The sequence below is a fragment of the Sorex araneus genome, chromosome 2, assembly GCF_027595985.1.
Source record: "Sorex araneus isolate mSorAra2 chromosome 2, mSorAra2.pri, whole genome shotgun sequence".
NCBI lineage: Eukaryota > Metazoa > Chordata > Mammalia > Eulipotyphla > Soricidae > Sorex > Sorex araneus.
This window is the reverse complement of record NC_073303.1, coordinates 37,477,712-37,493,125: the sequence shown is the minus strand read 5'-3', so window position 1 is coordinate 37,493,125 and position 15,414 is coordinate 37,477,712. Positions and strand designations below refer to the sequence as shown.

At 46.9% G+C, this 15,414-nt stretch overlaps 1 protein-coding gene and 1 pseudogene across 1 annotated transcript; one reads left to right on the top strand and one right to left on the bottom strand.

Moving 5' to 3' along the window:
• LOC101555704 (lactase-like protein) overlaps nt 1–15,414 on the top strand; it is a 66,142-nt pseudogene that overhangs the window by 32,267 nt on the left and 18,461 nt on the right.
• LOC129402148 (patr class I histocompatibility antigen, A-126 alpha chain-like) lies at nt 12,396–14,688 on the bottom strand. The gene is made up of 6 exons (XM_055127476.1): nt 14,614–14,688; nt 14,071–14,337; nt 13,617–13,895; nt 12,824–13,099; nt 12,577–12,704; nt 12,396–12,485 (listed from the first exon to the last, which is right to left on the bottom strand). The coding sequence occupies exons 1-6, from the start codon at nt 14,678–14,680 to the stop codon at nt 12,396–12,398; spliced, it is 1,107 nt and encodes a 368-aa protein (XP_054983451.1). The 5' UTR covers nt 14,681–14,688.

The following is a 15,414-nucleotide window of genomic DNA, read 5'->3' as shown; positions in this document are numbered from 1 at the left end:
TACTTGTGTCCTCTTTCATTATTTTGTGAAGTAGCATTTTGTAGTTTTCTTTGTACAGGTCCTTTACCTCCTGAGTTAAGCTGATTCTGAGGTACTTGATTTTCAGAGGCATGATTGTGAATGGGATTGCTTTTATCATGTCACTTTCTTCTCTCTCATTATTTGTGTGTAGGAAAGCCATGGGCTTTTGGGTATTGGTTTTATAGCCTGTGACTTTACTATACAAGTCTATTGTTTCTAGGAGCTTCTTGCTAGAGGCTTTAGGGTTCTCTAAATATAGTATCATATCATCTGCAAATACTAAGAGCTTGATTTCTTCTTTTCCTATCTGTCACTGTCACTGTCATCCCATTGCTCATTGATTTGTTTGAGCGGGCACCAGTAACATCTCTCATTTAGAGACTTATTGTTACTATTTTTGGCATATCCAGTACGCATGGGTAGCTTGCCAGGCTCTGCCGCACAGGCTCAATACTCTCTGTAGCTTTAGGGGCTCTCAGAGAAGGGCGGAAGAATCGAACACAGGTTTGCCTCGTGAAAGGCGAACGCCCAACCACTGTGCTATCGCTCCAGCCCTTGCTATCTGTATGCCCTTAATATCTTTTTCTTGCCTAACTGCTATTGCAAGTTCTTCCAGTACTAGACTGAATAGAAGTGGTGAGAGTGGCCATCCTTGTCTTGTCCCTGATCTTAGAGGGAAAGTTTTTAGTTTTTCCACATTGAAGATATGCTTGCCATAGGCTTGTGGTAGATAGTTTTGAGTATCTTGAGGAAAGTTCCTTCAATTCCCATTTTAATGAGAGTTTTCATCATAAATGGGTGCTGGATCTTGTCAAATGCTTTCTCTGCATCTTTTGATATGATCATATTGTTGCTACCTTTTCTTTTGTTGATATGATGGATTACGTTGATTGATTTCTGAATGTTAAACCATCCTTGCATCCCCAGGATGAATACTACTTGATCGTGGTTTATGATCTTTTTGATGAGTTGTTGGATTCTATTTGCTAATATTTTGTTGAGGATCTTCGCATCCATGTTCATCAGGGATATCAGCCTGTAGTTTCTTTTTTTGTGGTCTCTCTGTTTGCTATTGATATTAGGGAGATATGTGCCTCATAGAAACTGTTTGGGAGAACTTCTGTTTCTTCAATTTCCTGACTAAGTTTGAGAAAAACTGGCAATTGATTCTCTTTAAATGTTTGGAAGAATACGCTAATGAATCCATCTGGACTTGGGCTTGTGTTTTTGGGAAGACTTTTGATTACAGTTTCAATTTCCTTGATAGTAATACGTCTCTTCAAGTATTCCAAATCTTCTTGGTTCAGCCTTGGGAGATTATAGGAATCCAGGAATGTATCCATTTCTTCAGGTTCTGCTGCTTCATGGCGTACAGAATTTCAAAGTAGTCTCTGATAATCCTTTAAATTTCTTTGGTGTCTGTTGTGATGTCCCCCTTTTCATTTCTGATTATGTTTATTAAGGTTCTCTCTTTCTTTCTTTGTGAGTCTTGCTCTTGGTTTATCAATCTTGTTTATTTTCTCAAAGAACCAGTCCTTGGTTTCATTAATCTTTAGGATTGTTTTTTGGGTTTCCATTTCTGCTCTAAGTTTCATCATTTCTATCTTTCTGCCTGATTTGGGCTCCTTTTGTTGGTCCTTTTCTAAGATCTTTAGCTGTGAAGCTATCTATAAGGGCCCTTTCTTTCTTCCTAAGAAATGCTTGCAGAGCTAAATTTTCCCCTTCACATGGCTTTAGCTGCGTCCCAAGGTTCTGGTAGTTCGTGTCTTCATTTTCATTTGTTTTCAAGTATCTTTTGATTTCTTCCTCGATTTCCTCTCTGACCCACTCATTGTTCAATATTGAGTTGTTTAATTTCCAGGTGCGTGATTTGGTTCTCACAGTCTGTGTGTGATTAATTTCTATCTTCAGTGCATTGTGGTCTGAGGAGACATTTGATACAATTTCTACCTTCCTGATTCTATTGAGGTATGTTTTGTGTCCCAGCAAGTGGTCTATTTTGTAAAATGTTCTGTGTGCACTGGAAAAGAATGTGTATTTGTTTTGGGGGGATGTAAAGCCCTATACACATCTATTGACCCTCTCTCTTCTGTTTTTTCCTTCAAAGCCAGTGTTTCCTTGCTGAGTTTTAATCTTGTTGATCTATCCAGAGGTGATAAGTGTTGGGCCTGACTGAGCCATCAGCATGAGCCTATGTAAACTGCACCTCACAAGGGCAGGAACATAGGGCCCATGAAAATGGGTGAGATTTCTCATGTGTCCTGACTGGTTTGGATGAAGCAAAATATCTTTTCCTTTAAGCTGCCTTCAGTAAATACTTTGTTTACTGAAATAGCTAGTTTTCCTTTCTCACAGAAGCCAGACTTGTCTTTGACATCCAGATTTCAGGTGCTAGCCCAGCCTGGTCTTTGACATGCATATTCCAGGTGCTAGCCCAGCCTAGTCTTTGGGATTTAGATTCCAGAATCTTGCCCAGCTTGTATTTGGGATGCAAACCCAGATGCTTGTAGTCCAGGAAAGGTTTTGGTTACAGTTTTGGTTCTGTATCTCTTTCCAGAACCCAAAATCCACTGATTTGCAGACACAAGGAAACAATACATGCCTTGCTATCTCAATGTTCTTTCTGTAACTTCTTTTGATGGACTTAATTACTAAAATGCCAGAAATCCAAAACCTCATATGCTCTTCATTCTCAGCAATGGAAAACATATTATCAAATGATGCCTTTTCAGAGGGTCTGATTGTTGGTGGGAAAATCCAAGTATTAATAGCGAGTTTTCTGTTGAAATATTGAATGTAATTGAAGTAAAGAGAATTAAAGTGAAAATCATCAGCCACACAGGCGGGGGTTGGGGTGGGATGGGAGGTATACTGGTGTTCTTGGTGATGGAACATGTGCACTGGTGAAGGGATGAGTGTTTGATCATTGTATGACTGAGACTTAAATCTGAAAGCCTTGTAACTTTTCTCATGATTCAATAAAAAAAAGAGACTTGACTAGTACACAATTTTCATGTTTAGCCCAATTAAATCACTCTTTACTATTTTATTAGCCATCCTTGAGAGTAAAGATGCTATTATTAATTTTTATAATACATGGAACAATTTTTTATTGAATGAAGAGAAAATATTTTTAAAACATGAAATATGCCCTATGTTATTTTAGTATGAAAGGAGAAAAATTTGCAAAGATTACTATGTATTCCCTTTTTTTTCTTTTTGGGTCACATCCGGCGTTGCACAGAGGCTATTCCTGGCTCATTCACAGGAATTACTCCTGGCAGTGCCGGGAACCATTTGGATGCTAGGAATTGAAATTGGGTCGGCAGCATGTGAGGCAAATGCCCTACCCACTCTGCTATTGCTCCAGCCCCTTTTTTCTCTTTTACTGGTAAATTTATATTTCTGTCACTTGTGTATCACTTATTTCCTCAAAATATATCCCCTTTTACATCACATATGTTAACATTATGCTTCTGACAGTTGTACCCAAGATACACACACACATACACACACACTTACAAGCACACACTTCTCACCCCTGTCATTATAATGTCAATGAAGGGAAGAGTGAAAAATACATTTAAAAAAGTAAAAGAAAGAAGTAGTAGAGAAGAACCTAAAGCTGATATGAATAACAGTGACAAGGCTCAGGAAACAAAGTCGATGTAAGTAATACCTATAGAACAGCAGAAACAGGAAAAACTTATTAATACTTATTACTTTTTTTTTTCTTTTTGGGTCACACCCGGCGATGCACAAGGGTCACTCCTGGCTCATGCGCTCAGGAATTACTTCTGGCAGTGCTCGGGGGACCATATGAGATGCTGAAATTCGAACCCGGTTCGGCCGCATGCAAGGCAAATGCCCTACTTGCTGTGCTATCACTCCAGCCCCAATACTTATTACTTTGTAACAAATAATCCTAAAATTGGTGGTTTGGGAGAATAATTGTCTATTAGCTCAAAGAGATAAAACCTAGTGAAACCAGATGGTGATGGAAGAATCTAGGGGAACAAGGAGTTAAAGGATTGAATCAACATTGGTGTTGGTGTAGTAACAGAAATAGCTTTGGGCCTTTGCGGCCCCGCGCGAGATCGACCCCGGAGGCAACTGAACCACTTTGGACACGAGCGGCGCCCCCAAAATGCCTCCAAACTGTGTGCTGGGAGCTTCTGGCCCAGGCACTGCCGGCGAGTGATGCAATTACCAAAAGAATTTTCCTTGGACTTCATATAGAAATCCAAAACCGCGCGACCTAAATCTCTTGATTGTCAGCAACGTGTAAATGTTCCTTTTTGGCAGGGCTTAACGTGGGGGGAAACTCCAAACAATCGTACTAAGTTTTTTGTTGAAGGGTAAAAGATTGTAGCGATAGAATTTTAGGCAGAATTTTCCCTGGACTTTATATAGAAACCCAAAACTGCGCGGCCACGGCAGCCTAATGTCATCTAATCATCAGCAATATGAAATGGTTCCTTTGTAATGGGTTGGACTTTGGGGGGACCATAATAGGGTTAAAGTTTGTAGCGACGTGTAATTTCTGGCTGTACTTTCCCTGGACTTTATACAGAAATTCAAAGCCGCGAGTCTGCTGCCATGGCCGCACAACCTATTGTCATTTAATCATCACCAATATGAAATGGTTCCCTTTTAACAGGTCAGACTTTGGTGGGAAATCCTAACAAGAATAGTAAGTCTTTTGCTGAAATATTGAAGGCCACCAAAGTGGTAGCCATCTCTATAGACTGAACTAAGCCATATCCCCACGCCAGCTGAGAAGAAATTTCCTTCTTTCTCGGGAAGAAACGCGGCGTGGCGTTAACCATAGTATGATGTCCATTAAGCTGACACGGACCTGGTGGCGTGGGAATGGGATACAAGGGAATACATTATTTTGTACTTGGAACAGCGGGACGCTGGTGGAATCTTGAGCTGGGGCCGATACCAGCGTATTACTTTTGGTTCCAGAAACTGCTTGCAGACATTCTACCAGACTATCAACTAAGCCAGAGCCCCACGCCGGCTGATGACGAGAAATAACCATCTCTTTTGGTTTGTTTTCCCTTTGTCAGGCAGCGTGGTGATTACTAAACAGGCGTGATCTTGGTGGCGAGGGACGAGGGGGTTAAAAATAAAAAAGTTATGTAACAAACAGCGGGACTTAATATCTCTACATTCTCAGCAATGGAGAGCCATCAAATGCTTCCTTGACAGTGGGACTGTCTTCTCTTTTTTGGGGGGAAACCCTAGCAACAATAGTGAGTTATGTGTTGAAACATGGACTGTAACCAAGATAAAGCGTAAACGAAGTGAAACTTATCACTTACAAGGGCGGGGACTGGGGAGGCGGGAGGTATAATGGGGTGGTTGGTGATGGAATATGGGCACGGGTGAAGGGAAGGGTGTTTGAGTACTGTATAACTGACATAATCCTGAGAACTTTGTAACCCTCCACATGGTGATTCAATAAAATTTAAATTAAAAAAAAAAAGAAAGAAATAGCTTTGGTAGTCCAGTCTACATCCTCTAAGTTAAGCCAAGATGAGGTCACACTCAGAGGGAATTTATTAGGGGGAGCCCTAAGAAGGGAATTTTATCATAGATTCCCTATAAAAGTATGAGTCCCAGGATTATTAACCAGCAGATAATGGCTTTATATATGAGCTTTTAAAAGTATATCCCAAAAATAATTTTGGAGGATGGGCAGAGAGAACTGAAGGGCAGTTGCAAATACAATTGAGAGTGTCACTCCAGAAATGTGTGGACTTAGCCAAGGCAGAACTTTTATGTGAAAGTGTGGGATTGTAGGATATCATTGGTTTGTCCTTTTCCCCTTGCTATAAAGACTTTAGCTTTATCTGGTAATAATCTCTACACAATTTTAGACAACATTGGTATGTCCTGTTCCCCTTGCCACAAGGAGCTTAGGTATATTGGGTCACGCCCATCAAGATGCTCCCCAGTCACTCCCATTCCTTTGTTGACCTGTAACCACTTCTATGCTCTCTTCCCCAACCAGTTAATCAGCTTTTCCCCTAATCAGACTCTGTTAATTTGTAAGGTCAGACCTTTCTAGGACACTGAACTTATGTTGTAAGTTCATATTGTCTTTCTCCTCTCCTTATGTCTTTTGAATAGTTTACTTTAAAGCAATGCCCTTTTTGTATGGACAAAGAAAGACAGTTGTTAATACGTTTTTGTAACATGGGATTTAATTGGCTTCGAATATTATTCACTCCCGGGCATCTGCTTTCTCGACTTAAGCCTCAGCTGCCCTTACTTCCTAGCACCCCCAAAAGCAGGGTCCCGATGAGTGATGGGACTGACCCAGGGCAAGTGGTGAGTTATGTGCTACCCTGGCATCGAGATGCGCCTGGACAAAGTGCCTCATGCTTAACTATAAATTAAGAGCTTTGTCTGGACAAATATTGTCATGATCCAAAAGCAACGATGAGACTAGGACCCTGCTAGGGATAGGAAAGACTAATCTGGCCTGAGCACTGTAGTCTGAGATCGAGGTGATCCCAGGAGAGCAATTCTATAAGCTTAATGTATCTCTTGCTGTGTCCATACAAAATGATTGATATTATGAATGCTTGTATGTTAATTGGACAAGGAGAGGAGAAACACACCCATGGGATTCCACACTTGGGTGGGTGTCCTGCTGAAAGAGAATCTGTCCTAGAAAAAGCATCCCCTGAGGGAAAGAACTTTACCCCTATTGATTGTGACCACACCTATGTGTAAGCCCCAACCCCTCATTCTTGGGGATTTAACTAGGCTGAAAGAGTGGGCTGGGGCCAGTGACCAGTGCCAGATCTAGAGAAGCTAGATTGAGATCCAGATCCAGAGGAAAAGGAGAATGAAGTAATATGGGGGAGAAAGAAGCAGAGAGAGAGATGGGAATGTATAGAGAGAAGATTGGAATAAACTGCAACTGAGACCAACCAGCCTGGCCCTTTTCCTTCGCCTGCCTCATGATCGCCATCAACCTCCCCGGGGTGGGGGAAGCGGCTGGAGATTACTGAACTCGGGTGACGGGAGAGACAGAGCGCCGCTGCCCTGTGCCCGGTGTGGTGCCCCCCCCCTTCCCTTCCTCTTTTGTGTGTTTACACAGGGGATGTGGAGAGTAAGCTTGAGATTCTGCACAATTATTTCAACTGAGGTTGTGATTTTGAAGTTTACAGTAACACACACATTTTTGCTTCATTTCCATTTCTTTTTTTTTTAATCCAACACGAATACAAATTTTATTTATTTATTTATTTTGCTTTTCTGGTCACACCTGGCAATGCACAGGGGTCACTCCTGGCTCTGCACTCAGGAATTACCCCTGGCCATGCTCAGGGGACCATATGGGATGCTGGGAATCGAACCCAGGTTCACCACGTGCAAGGCAAACGCCCCTACCCGCTGTGCTATTGCTCCAGCCCCTTCATTTCCATTTCTGATGGAGAGTCTTTAAAACTCTTGGGATTTCCTCAGTGGTCAGAGCTTTAGACACATATTTAGTTCTGATATATGGCCATTGCCTGTGGTTCCTAACACAGGGCTCCTGAAACTTCATGAATTTGGGGGGATGAGGGGAATAGGAGCATCTTTATTCTAATGAGGCAACACCGGATGGAATCCTGAATAGAGCTGGTCACTGGAAATCAAGGTCACAGAATATTGTGCACTGCACCCCACTCCACCTCTTGAAAATGGAGAAGAGAGTCTCGGGCTGGGGCCGGTGCCGGCTTGAGCTACACCGAGATTTGACCCGGGTGGCCATGCCTTTGCACAGCTGCTTTGCTGCTGAACGAGCAGGATCCAGAGCCTGCTATAGGACTTGGGGTTCCAGCGAGTGCTTGCAGCCATGTCTCCAGACTGTGAATTAAGTTTTTGCTCCATGCTGCTCCAGGAAGGGAAATGACTCAATTTCCAACTTAAATTTCCCTGGACTTAATTACAAAAATACAGAAATCCTAAACTGTGCGGCCGCTACTGTGCTACTATGGCCACGCGACTTTATATCTCTTCATTCTCATCAGTGGAAAACTAATTATCAAATATTTCCCTGTCTATCCGGCCATATTCTTAGAGGGAAAATTCCAACAAGAATAGTGAGTTCTGTGTTGAAACTCCAACAACAATAGTGAGTTTTGTGTTGAAATATGGAATGTAATCAAGGTAAAGAGAAAAGGAAGTGAAATTTATCAGTTAGCAGGGGGGTGGTTGGGGGGTGGGGGGTGGTTGTATACTGTTTTTTTTTTTTGGTGGTGGAATATGAGCACTGGTGAAAGGACAGGTGTTTGAGCATTGTATAACTGAGTCATAAGCCTGAGAACTTTGTAACTTTCCACATGGTGATTCAATAAAAAATAAATAAAATAAAATAAAAAGAAAATGGAGAAGAGTTGAAAATAAAGCAAATGCCTATTAGATAAAGACTTCATTCCATTAGCATCCAGTTCAGAGTGCTACCAATTAGTGATCCACATACTGGATGGTGTAAACCCCCATTCTAGGGTAACAGAAGCTCCTTTGCTTCTGCAGTTTACCACCTCTATCTCTTTATCAAGATCCTCATCTGTACTCTATCATGTCGCTAAAGTGGTGGGCATAGAAGTTTCCTAAGTACTTAGAGTCACTGTAGAAAATTGAGCCTGAGGAGGTAACTGTAGCAACCTCAGATTTAATCTTGATTGATGGAAGTTCAGGAAATAATCTGGACTTGAGATTGGCATCTAAGGCAGAGTGGCAGAGTATCATACATGGAGTCTTTTATCTCCAGCAGATGGGTCAGGGTTGAGGCATATTGAGTAGGATACCAGGGCCAGGAGCTGTTTCCTCTGGTTGGCATGTGGTGGGCACCACAGTGACTCCAGTGACACTACAAGTATAATTTGTGCCTCAACTGGGAGTGTGCCCTACCCCCAGCAAGCATGTGGGAAAGTCCCACCAACCTCGTGCTGAGTGTCACAGCTAAACATGTGCATGCACTAGTCAGGCATGTGCACAGCCTCCGGTCATCACAGCATCACTAAGAACAACAATGAAGAGAAGGAAAGGAAATAAACTTAATAAGACAAAAATAACTAGACCATGCAGTTCATAAACACAGGCCATGCATGAGCAGTGAAGGGCATTTTGACTGCATTAAACACAGCTTTTTAAAATTTATTTTTAATTTATTTTTAAATTTTTTTTGCTTTTTGGGTCACACCCGGCGATGCACAGGGATTATTCCTGGCTCTGCACTCAGGAATTACCCTTGACAGTGCTCAGGGAACCATATGGGATGCTGGGAATTGAACCTGGGTCGGCTGCGTGCAAGGCAAATGCCCTACCCTCTGTGCTATCGCTCCAGCCCCAAAATTTATTTTTAATTAAAAATTTTTATTTTATTTTATTTTTATAAAGTAGTCCAAATAAAAATATTTATTATATTTAATATTGGAACACCAATTCTACCACCATAACATATTCCTACCACCATATTTCAGATGTTTCCTTACGAACCCGAACCCCTGCCCCTAAGTAAGTAGAACCGAAATAATACATTTTGTATTATTTGTTGGGGCTGGAGCAATAGCACAGCGGTAGGGTATTCACCTTTCACACGGCCGACCCGTGTTCGTTTCCTCCACCCCTTTCGGAGAGCCCGGCAAGCTACTGAGAGTATCGTGCCTGCACGGCAGAGCCTGGTAAGCTACCCATGGCATATTGGATATGCCAAAAACAGTAACAATAAGTCTCACATTGAGAGACGTTACTGGTGCCCGCTTGAGCAAATCGATGAGCAATGGGATGACAGTGATATTACTTGTTACGAATAAACTGCTGAAAATGATCCAAGAAAGTTTCCTTAGAGGAACGTGTGTGAAGATTATTGTATTTCACCGAGGGGCCATTAAGTAAGCACTTCTCTAATATTTATATATATATTATATATATATATATATATGTTTATATCATCACCATTATCATCCCATCGATCGTCGAATTTCTCGAGTGGTCTCAGTAACCTCTCCATTCGTCCTAGCCCTGAGATTTTAGAAGCCTTTCTTTACTTGTCCTTCCCAACTGTATCGCTCTGGAGGCTCTTTCAGGGTCAGGTGAATGAGACACATCATGTTATTGGTTTTGGCATATGAATACACCATGGGGAATTTGTGAGGCTCTCCCATGAGGGAAGGAAAGTCTCGGTAGCTTGCCAGGTTCTTCCAGGGGAGAACTAGGCTATAAGATGTTGCACGGCCACTTTGCAACTGTGCGCTTCCAGGAGCTTGGTTTTATAGTCTCTGGATATTGGCCGATGGTGGGATTACACAGAGCCGGGGGCAGTCCCTGGGTGTGACCACCTAGCTACTAGAAAATGGGAAATCTGGGCAGAAGAGGCCCAGTCCTGATCCGAGCAGGCTTGGAGGTCTCAGCCCCGGGTCCCACACACCTGGGTTCCTCTGCAGGTACCTTCATGCATGAAGCTCGTCTGAATGTGTGGAGAGGGACCTTGAGCTTGGTTGTGGCTAGGCTCGGGGTCTTCGACCACAGGAGCTCTGCTCAGGGTGGGGAGGGAAGCTGAAGCCAATCCCCTCTGAGGGGCCCCGGGGAAGACAGCCAGGCAATCAGGCAAGAGATTGTGTTGCTCTCTTCCGGGAGCTTGGTTTAAGTCTCTGGATGTTGGCTGTTGGTGGGATTACACGGCGTCGGGGGCAATCCCTGGGTGTGACCACCTAGCTACTGGAAAATGAAAAATCTGGGCGGAAGAGGCCCAGTCCAGACCATATGTATATATATATATATATATATATATATATATATATCAGTAAAAATATATTTCCCTCTAAGTTTGGTCACCTTCTACTTTAAACCCCACTAATATGCTATTCTTGGAATATTAGTGGTGTGAGGTAAGACATGTTGGGTGGCTACAGATGCAGCTTCCAGGTCCAAGAGAAAGTTTACTCATGGGTGAGGCTCTGCCCAAGAGAAACACTTGCAGTTTGAGGCAATTGATGCTTGTCTGTAAACTCAAGTTAAAATTTACAATAAGACATTATGTTCTCATGTGTTGGGGTTTGTTGTGGGTCACACAATCTCTGAGATATAGAATGTAGAAATTTTTTTAAATAGAGTAACACTCTGGGATTTTAGGAAAAAAAACAGGTTAGAGGGACCTTGAGCGACAGTACGGGGGAGGTGCTTACTTTATGTGGCCAACCTGGATCTGATCCCCAAATGGTTCCCTGGGCCTGCCAGGAGTGATCCGTGAGCGCAGAACCAGGACTGCGCCTTCCTCTCCGGAAGCAACAAAGCCCACAATGACTGAGACAGAGACAGACTGGGCACACCTCTGTCTCCTCCCTTTCCCTCACTGCTTCTCTGGTCACATGTGGGACAGACTCAAATCAAAACAGAAAACACATGAAAGGTTCCAAGATTTTTATTTTTTTCTTCTCAAATTTCAGGGATTTCTTTTATTAACCCTCCACCCCACCCCAGGAATTAGAAAAGTGCAAATCATATGCTGATTTCAATAAGGGTGAAACATTATTCAGGAAAACAAGACCTTAACACAGATGGAGACGGCTGAGTCCTGTCTCTGCTGGCACAGCCCAGAGCATCAGGGAAGACAATGCAGGTCAGTGTGGAGGGCCCGGTGGGCAGGGGTGGGTCAGTCTCCCCATCACAGAGTGTGACAGGACACAGACACACTCAGGTCCCAGGGCAGAAGGAGAATCAGCAGTTCTTGAGTCACAACACTGGGATGTGAGGAACCCAGCGGGGCAGCTGCCTCACACTGTTAGAGAAAAGAATGAAGAGACTCAGTGAGTGACAGAAGTGGTGACATCCTGAGCAAGCTCCCAGCATCCCTCTCAAAGAACCCCCAAATCCAGTCCTGCCCAATCCTGCCACTCCAGCCTCCAGAGTCTCACCTCTAGGGTTCGAGAGAGACTGATCAGAGCCCTGGGAACTGTCGCTGTCTGGGGAGGAACAAACAGGACAAGGTCAGAGCCCCAGCGGGTGGGATTAGAGGAAGATCTAGGGGTGCGGGAGCTCCCCGTGGGCTCCAGTCTCTGTCCCCAGGATTCCAGGGCCCCAACCCTGCCCACACTTACTTGCAGCCTGAGTGTACTGTCCTCCTTTCTCACCTATGGGAAGGAAACAGCCCAGGGAAGGTCGGGGAGAGCACTGGGTCCTGAGCCCACAGAGCACCTCTCTAGGCCCGGACCTCCAGGAAGCATCAGAAGTAGAAGACTGAGAGAAGGACCAGGAAACATGCGGGGAAAAGACACTCCTGGACTGACCAGCCTCTCCTGGCGGTCTGTTCTCAAAAGGGACAGTCCCTGTGACCTGGGACCCGGGGAACTAGGTTCATCCCCAGCTTAGGAGGTGAAAGTGTCTTTCCTTAGCAAACATGAGAGCGGCACACACAGAGGAGTGTGAGCGACAGCAAAGGGGCAGGTGGTGTTTCGCTAATGAAGCAGGAGAGCTAGTATGCGGGGGACCCCCAAAGTGGGACAAGACTGAAGACCTGCCATGTTGGACAGATTCCCCCCAACGCACCCCCATCTTACCTGAGCGCTTCCTCCTGCTGATCACAGCTGCCACCACAGCTCCAGTGACCACAGCCCCGAGGACAGCCAGGCCAACAATGATGCCCACAGTGAGGATGGTGGGCTGAGAAGGGGGCTCTGGGAAGGGAGGAAGGAGAGTGTCTGAGCCCCAGCCCCAGCCTGACCCTCAACAGTTCCCCAGAGGGGCCAACCCTGATTCCCTGAGAACAGGCTCTGTGCCCTGTCCCCCTCCTTACCCCATCTCAGGGTGACAGGCTCCGGCAGCCCCTGGTGCTGCACACGGCACGTGTATCTCTGCTCGTCTCCAGAAGGCACCACCACAGCCGCCCACTTCTGGAAGGTTCCATCCCCTGAAGGCCTGGTCTCCACCAGCTCTGTGTCCTGGGTCAGGTCCTCCCCATCATGCTGCCAGGTCAGGGTGATCTCGGCAGGGTAGAAGCCCAGGGCCCAGCACCTCAGGGTGACCTCCCGGTCAGAGAAGGGGTGGTGGGTGATGTGGCTTCTGGGGGCTTCTGAGGAGGAACAATGAGAAAATTCAAACCTTGGGTCACTTCCACAATAGGTTGAACAGGATAATTGGTTTCGAATAGAAGGTAAAAATTCAGACATAAAGTTGGCTGGAGAAACTGGATAAAATCCTAATTTCTTGGAAAGTTCTAGAACAGGGTTTGGGAAGGACGGTAGGATCTCTCAGGAGACAGTGACTCTTTCCTGCCCTGTGTGGAGGGTTGAGGGACTGAGAGAAGCGGAGTCGGAGCTGAGATCTGAGAGAGGTCACAGATGGCTGCCGGGTCCCAGGGAAGCCATATTCGTTATTTCAGAGAAGGTCGCCCCTCCCTCCACACACATTGAGAAACTTCAGGGTCCTGAGGACACAGGGAGGGCTGACGGGACGGCGGGTCTCTGTGGTACAGAACATGGAAACCAGGCGGGTCGGTCACTCTCCTGACTGAACTCCACTATGTCCCCCCCTGTGGGGAGTCGCCCCTCCCGCGGGCGGTCAGGGGTCACTCTCCCGGGACCCGGTACCTGCGCGCAGCAGCGTGTCCTTCCCGAGGTCCAGGTGTCTGCGGAGCCACTCCACGCAGAGGTTCTCCAGGTAGTTCCTGTAATACTCAGCCGCACCCGCCTGCTCCCTCTTGCGCTGGCTTCTCCAAGCCTGCGTGCCCGCCGCCGCCGTCCAGGAGCGCAGGTCCTCGTTCAGGGTGATGTAGTCGGCGCCGTCGTAGGCGTCTTGATGGTACCCGCGCAGGAGGCGCCCGTCGGACCCCACGTCGCAGCCGTACATCACCTGGAGGGTGTGAGAGTCTGACCCGCCCGCACAGATTAACTCAGAACCGAAAACGAAACCGGGGCCCGGTCCCCGCGGCGCCTCCCGGTCAAGGGTCCGGGGCGGGTCCCTCAGCCTCGGGGACGCTCGGACCCGCCTCGGGGCGACCCGGCCCGTCCCCGTGTTGGCTCGTCCCTGCCCGGCCGCGCTCACCCGCCTCGCTCTGGTTGTAGTAGCCGCGCAGGGTGTTCAGGTCCACTCGGAAAGTCTGTGCGGTGTCCTTGGCGATCCGCGTCTCCCGCTCCCAGTACTCGGGTCCCTCCTGCTCCACCCACGGCGCCCGCGGCTCCATCCTCGGACTCGCCGAGTCGCTGTCGAAGCGCTCGAACTGCTTGTCGTCCACGTAGCCGACGACAATGAAGCGGGGCTCCCCGCCGGGCCGGGACACGGCGGTGTAGAAATACCGCAGGGAGTGGGGGCCTGGGGGAGGGAAGGGGTGAGACCCGGCCCGACCCGCCCCCCGCGCGCCCCGGGGCCAGGGTGAGGGAAAGGGAGGGGAGACGGGAAGGGGGAGGGACCGAGAAGGGCGAGACTTAGGGGCGCGGGGGGAGTTGGGGGTTGGGGGGACAAGGAGGAACATTTGGGGGCATCCGGGCAGGGAACCGGAGAAACTCCTTCTCGGGGTCCTGCACATCAGTGCCTGGCAGTCCCCACCCTTCCCCCCGCAACGAACTCCCCTCCCGACCCCGCACTCACCCGCCCGGGGCTGGGTCAGAGCCAGGGCCCCCGAGAGCAGCAGCAGGAGGGGTCGCAGGTCCCACATACTGGAGGAAGCAGGCGGGTTCTGACTCACTTGTGATTTCCTTCAGTTTATAACCGGGAGCGTCGCGGACGCTGATTGGCTGAAATAGACAGCGATGCCAAATGGGAGTGAGGACTGGGGACGAGTCAGGAGTATCCGGGCAGAAGGCGCTGGCACAGGTTGCGGAGGGAGAAGTGAAACTCAGGAGACCAGGAATCCCCAGGCCTGATCTCCCGCCCCCAACACCACCTTGGGGACACTGGACCACACCTGGGACCTGAGACTTCGCCCTCTCACCTATTCCCTCACTTGATCTTTGTCGCACTGTGTCCCGTGTCCAGGGCTGAGACTGACTCATCGATTTTCCATGGTTTTCATTTCAGTATCTCGCCACAATCTTACAAGTTCGTGAGGACCCCAGAGATGCGTCTGTGCGTTCAGGTTATGCCTGTCAGTGTTTGCCTGCTAGGAATTTGAGTTAGAGACCCTTTATTGTTGGTGGTGACGATTTTTATTTTTTTGGGCTTTTGGCCACACCAGGCAGCGCTCAGTAGTAACTCCTGGCTCTGTGCTCAGGGATCACTCTTGGCAGGGTCATGGGACCATATGTGGTGCCCTGGGTCAAAGCCCTGTTGGCCACATGCAAGGCAAGCACCTTACCTTCTGTCATATCTCTCCTGCAGCTACAGCCTGAAAATGGCTTCAACTGGGATAATATCAACAACAGATTAATGCTAACAGGAAGTCCTTTGGGG

Excerpts from the sequence above, each read along its gene's own strand:
- LOC129402148 (XM_055127476.1), bottom strand. The coding sequence starts at position 14,680 with ATGTGGGACCTGCGACCCCTCCTGCTGCTGCTCTCGGGGGCCCTGGCT. Across the intron at positions 14,338-14,613 it reads TCTGACCCAGCCCCGGGCGG|GCCCCCACTCCCTGCGGTAT; the intron begins GTGAGTGCGGGG and ends TCCCTCCCCCAG. Across the intron at positions 13,896-14,070 it reads CTACAACCAGAGCGAGGCGG|ACTCTCACACCCTCCAGGTG; the intron begins GTGAGCGCGGCC and ends CGGGCGGGTCAG.